The sequence below is a fragment of the Amblyomma americanum genome, chromosome 2, assembly GCF_052857255.1.
Source record: "Amblyomma americanum isolate KBUSLIRL-KWMA chromosome 2, ASM5285725v1, whole genome shotgun sequence".
Lineage (NCBI taxonomy): Eukaryota > Metazoa > Arthropoda > Arachnida > Ixodida > Ixodidae > Amblyomma > Amblyomma americanum.
In genome coordinates this window covers 181,442,461-181,448,460 of record NC_135498.1, presented here as the reverse complement: position 1 = coordinate 181,448,460, position 6,000 = coordinate 181,442,461, and the positions used below count along the sequence as shown (strand labels likewise).

Below are 6,000 nucleotides of genomic sequence, written 5' to 3'. Positions count from 1 at the left end.
TCCTACAACAATGAGGTCCACACTTCTCCCATTTTTCTTCATGTAAACTTTCAACGCCATTGTATGCAGGTCGTAAATGCATGAATGGTTGTTCTGCAAAGAGGACACAAGTGTCAATTTATCCCAAATGGGCGCACCTGAGAAATAAATTCAAATGAGCAGTCAAACACTTCGTAGCATGTGTGCACTTACTGACATTTTAAAAGGCGGGCAAGATTGTTTGGAATGACACAAGAGGCAAGAAATTCAGTCCTTTGCAAGGCTTTATTAAAAAATCAGACAGACAAAAAGTCTAAAACAACTGTCAATCATTCATCACACATACTTTGTGCTTGGCCTTCAAAAGAGCAGACACTGAGGTGTGTGTCAAGAGTGGCCACACTACAGCCCACACCCCATGGTTCACTCTTCCAAGTCATGACACACACTTCTCCCACTTCCAGTTCATTTAGCTCTCTCACAACAGTAGTTATGATACTGAACAAGCCACAAAACACAGCACGTGATATAAAACCCTTCTGCCATTGCAGCTCACTCTACAATTTGCCGAGCGCTAATCTCAAAAGTACAACGATGATGTTGCAGTGGCATGTCGCCACGGCTGCGTCCAACTGGAAGCCGCAAATTCACATTTCAATATATCTATATACATGTTTTGTATGTATATATTTATATATATATATAATATATAATCTAATATGAAACGATCAACTCTCAAAGGAGAGAAGAGGGAGAGGGGCCTCGCCATCGCATATCACGCGTAGAGCTGCTGTCAGCCGATTCTCGATTGTGTACAGGAATGCAATAAATAATCAACGACCTAGGAAAACTGACGCCTGGAAAGCCATCCAATGCTGGCGCACTCCTAAGAAACCCTGGGAAGACTGGGAGGAGGAAATGCTTTAGACAATGGCGATGACCGACCGACTGAAAGACCGCGAAGCTGCCACACAGACGCCTCCTCTGCAATCTGCAAGCGGGCCGTTGGCCGCAAAAAGAAGCATACGGTCATTCGACACTGACAGTGCGAGTGCTCTCCGAGAGACTAGCGATGCATGCAAATGTGGGCGGGGAGGAGGCCACAAGTTCTGGCAGCTCCTCTGTTTATTCCTTTTTTTCTTTTTTCTTCCTGCCTGGTGGGCAGAAACAAAGATGTGTGCATTCCAAGTGAAACGAGACAGGCCATGTGCAAACATCCGCTACAGCTGTGCGATGAAGAAAAAACAGGATGCACAAGTCTGCTGCAATGGCTTCAGCAGGACACCAACTTCTTTGAGTTTCTTGTACACAATGTCCAACATTTGACAGCTGTTCTCTGGACATACCGATAAGCTCCTTGACAGCAGTGATGATTGCGCCGATTAGTTCTTCTCGACTTCCTTGGAACAGCTGAACCAATTTCAATGTCATCTTGTATGGTTAAAGAGCAGTGCACAGCTCATTTACTTAGCTCTTGGGTTTATCAGCTGTCAAGGCTCATACACTGCAGCACTTCCTCTGGTGAAAACAATGTGAGGCTTGCTACAACTGCAGATGAAATTTTCAGGCTACATCAGTGCTGGTTCTTGACTGCCACGAATTAGCGCAGCCAATGCAGAAAAAACTGGAGAGTATTTCAACAAAGTGTTCAACAAATTGGAGACCAAAAGAGCCATTTTAGCCAAGGTGTGCAAGGTTTAGTGGGCTCTGCACTTGTGGTGTGCTACAAAGCAATGGCTTGTGCAGGAAAATGAATGACCAAAGTAGGTAGTCTTTCATTGCTCCATACAGAGTTTGGATGGGTCAGACACAGCACATGCAACAGCATCCCTGGGAGTCTCCAGTAAAAGAAATGTGCGCTGTATATGCTCAGCTTTTGGCTTTAAAGCGTTGCGTTCTATGTGCGAATGAAGGAGGCATGTGCGTGCGTGCATGTGTGTGCATGACCGCAATCCAGTGAAGCATCCCACTACTTATCGCAGAAACTTTAAGTAGTAGAAAACAACAGCTGCGGCTACAACAAATTCCATCTGCAAGCCAACCTGGTGGGGGGTAATAAAAATGAACGAAAAAATGTGGCACGCATTACCTTGCTAGGCACTGTGCGTGGGGAAGCTATGTTGAGAAGACAGATTGTTGAAACCCATTCACAGAAGAAGGCAAAAAGAACAGCACATCTGAGAGCAGTCAACGTTGCCATAACATTTTGGCGAATTCTGATTCCCAACGAAGTATCAATGCAGCGAGTCTCGTCACACTCAAAGTGCACATTATGTATTAGCCACATAGAAAGGTATGACAAAGAATGCATTAGAAGCTATGCAAGTGCGTGTAAAGGCACAAACCAGGAAAAAGCTGAAGCAAACTGAAGGAACACTGTAAATGCATGATAACCAGCTACAGTTTCATAATTCATAAGCTAACTAGGTGCTCCTGTACATGCTGCTTTAAGGCTTGTGAAAGGTTTCGTTACTCCTGGTTTGGTGCTCAGAAGCAGCATATGATGTAGTAAGAGAGAACAGCTTGCTTCAACACCACAATGATGAAAGCACTGCGCTAAAGCACTGGCAACTGCAACTATATCAGAATTGGGCACAATGTAAACCTACTCTCGAGAAGCATAATTCATTGGTGCTTGTGCAAAAGATCTGTGAAGAGGGAAAATGCAGTTCTCACATCCCCCTTTCAAGTTTCTGTTCCATAGCAACACTCTTTCTACAAGGGTGGCCATAGATAATGAATTTAGTGCCTTACTTGACCTGTGTTATATATTACCAAGAGTACACTATCGCAAAGTCCTTAAAGCCCATTTGTCACAAAGCAAAATCTAAACGACACTTGCGTCTAATGATCCCACATTGTCAATATGGTCAGTGGCAAATACAGCACATTTGGCAATTGCATCTACTTAGGCACTCCAAGCACATTTATACTTGGCAGTGGACCAGGACAACTCAGGACGTGGCTTTTTGTGCCACCCAGTAGTCCTGAATGACTGCAGCGCCTCTCAGCAACACAAAGCTGGCAAGAAACGAAGCAGAAGAAGCAAGCCACCGCAATTGAACAAGAAAAGCTTGAGGCAGCAAAAGAGCACTCGCACATCTCTCTGAAAGTGCAAAGTTGCAAATGAAAAAAATAAATGAAGTATGAGGAGACGCAACCAATGATAAATGATTCCATAAATAAGAAGTCGAGGCACAGAAAAGTCGGGAGGGAGGTTACTGCAAGGAGGAACCACATCAAACAGAAGGTACAACCACAAAAGGAAGGTGGGGTAGACAAGTTGACACCGAGGCAAGGGCACCCGCAAACAGCAGCGCTCCTGTGCAACTCGCATGCGCTGTTGTGTGAACGGAACGCTGTCTTTTTGCACCACTTTGATTAAAAAAAAAAAAAAAAAAGGAGGAGGACTCTAGCAGAAATGGTGCACAATGCAGAGCTGTTAGTTGCAGTGCAGAAGGACCACTGCATAGTAACCTTGGATCGCAAAGAGCTGCCAAAAGCATCGGCTGTGCACTTTTTCATTCAATGGGTAAAGTCATAACCTGGCCAAACAGTAACAAGTGTCAATGTACTCAGGGTACAGCCTTCATTACCCGTTTTTCGGAAGAGAATGTGGACAGAATGAAGCTGTTCACTAAAAGCTGTGCTTCTGTTTATGCTCCAAGTGGGAGTGAAACAGTCCGCAGCGACCCCTTGCTAAGCGGGAACTAGAGGCGATGATTAAGTGTGCAGGTTCGTGACGATGAAGCAGCAAAGTTTTGATTCTTGCAAAGTTCGAGTGTGGGTCCTGTGTTTTGCAGTCCCTGAACAGGGTGTTATGAACAGGGTGTTAACACAGATGTGACCTGGGACCACAAAGTATGCTTGGCTGCAGTACAGAGCTAGACATTCATCACCACACCATCTACAGCAAAGGTATCGTCAGCCCAACAGAGCACAAGGGCAGGAAACCAGAGTAGCCATCCCATGAGCTGCAGAAAAAATTTGTGGATTGCAATTAGGGCATTGCAACAACTCTGCTTGTCTTTAATCATCACCTCCAGTGAGTTCCTACCTGACTGAGCACAGCAGGGCTGACACGTCCAAATTTCTGCGATGTAAAAATAAAAAAATATTGACATACGATTACAAGAGTTTCTAATGCAAAATTTGAGCGCAATTCTTCACACGTCACTTGCCACTGCTGGCAGGTGGCCAAGGCAGGTGAGGTCTCGCTGTGCTACCACCTGCCAACACACCACCTGTCACATGCCACACACGGCACCTGTCAGATGACATGCTGCGCTGACAGTGCTGATGCTGACTACGACACAGAATTCAGGAACAGGAGCCTAAGAACTGCACTTTAAAACTGTGCAGAATAAACCAGCTCAGCGATTTACCGCACTCAACAGTAGCCTCCTGCAACATGCTCCCAGCACACAAGTTAGGACTGCAACACAACAAACAAAACGGGAGACGCAAAAATAAAGCCTTAGGCCTCATGCAAACAGTTTCTCTGTCCACTCTCTCCAGGTGTTACCTTCCTTCACACTTCTGCTATGCAGACATTAATGAGACAATTTGAATCTCCACTATTGCAAAAAGCACGTGAGCTTCCCTGACTTAAGAAAGGAAGGCCAGAAGATGAGGTCCAGCCGGGTCCCGACACAAGGACAGCGAAGGATCACCAAAATGCGAGCTTCCTGCTCCGGTACAGAAACGGCAATGCTTGAAAAGAAATAAACAGTGCCCGAACTTTTAAATGCTGGCGGGCTCAAGTTTGGGACTCAACTGGCACCCACCTTTCCAGCCTCTTTTCTGGCTTTTTGCCCACTAACCCAGAAAGATGCCTTCTAAAAACGGACTGCAATGCCACGTCGAACGGGTCACTTCGCGGAGGCTGTGCTGCATTTGCTTCCTTCCTTCAGTCCCAGCCCACGAGCGAGGCACCAGCTAGCCACAGGCGGGTTGCAGCAGTCACGATTCCTTGTCAGGGGAACAATGAGGGTTGATCCGAACCAGCCACCACCCGACCGGCATTTCCTGTGGCGGCAGTCATTGTCCTTGTGGGGATGATGAGAGGAGAGGGGGGAGTGGCGACGGGTGACGCGATGAGGTCTACACACTCTTCCGGGCGCGTGGCAGTCAATGTTCTTCACGCACGCACACCACAAACACACACACGAAAGCGTGCACACGCAAGCGAGAACGGGAGTGCTGAAGCACGCGGGCAGGTGCGGCGATGCCTGTCAGACGTCCCAGGTGCTTGGAAGGCGGGCTGCTGATGAACGGCTCACTCCACATTCTCCTCAAGTCACCCTGTCGGTGAGAGCAAGGCCACACACGTTAGGGTGGAGACACTTCGTTCAAGAGGTGCACTGCACACACATAACCCGTGAGCTCTTCGCTTGAGCACCATACCTCTCCATTCCACACCACCATAGCCACCGTTCCACGTGCATTACGCACTGGCCTGTCAAAATGCCGGAAAGGAGTAAAGCACTATTGCGACATAACAGTGGCGACATATCACGATGGAATGCTGTCCGAGTTGGCGATGTAGCAGCCGAGTTTGTATTGCATGTCTCTAAGGGAGCTAGAACAGTACTGGCTCACTTGAAAGCCCAAGCCGGGGAAAACACAGCACACAGTAATGTAGCAGCAGGATTCTACAGTACCCACAGAACTAGACTGAGTTACTGCGACTAGAAAAGATAAACACATGACTGGAAGGCAGAACCTGTTGTCCTAGAGTAAGCTGCAACCTGACGAGGTGCAGACCTCAAATTTTGGTTGCATGCTCTTCCTTTGCAATAATGTGCTAGATGTCGATAACTATATGTATATCTCCCCATGGAATTTGCTTACGGTCAGCAAATATCTATAAACAGAGCCCTTCGCTTTTCAGGTAAAACCCGTTTCACCTGATTCTTGCATCCCAAGCAGGTTTACCAAAATCGGGTTAAACCGGACTTCTATCCAAAAATAAGTCTTCAGGGAAATCTAATTTGCCAGAACCCAAAGTTGGAGGCGCCT

At 46.8% G+C, this 6,000-nt stretch overlaps 1 protein-coding gene across 1 annotated transcript in view; it reads right to left on the bottom strand.

The window, feature by feature from the left end:
• Positions 1–245: 245 nt before the first annotated feature.
• The window catches only part of SppL (signal peptide peptidase-like protein), a 92,101-nt gene continuing 86,346 nt past the window's right edge, over positions 246–6,000 (bottom strand). Inside the window, exon 13 of the mRNA XM_077655560.1 lies at positions 246–5,283. Within this exon, the coding sequence (XP_077511686.1) occupies positions 5,110–5,283 (174 nt within the window). The 3' untranslated portion in view covers positions 246–5,109. The remainder of the gene's footprint in view (positions 5,284–6,000) is intronic.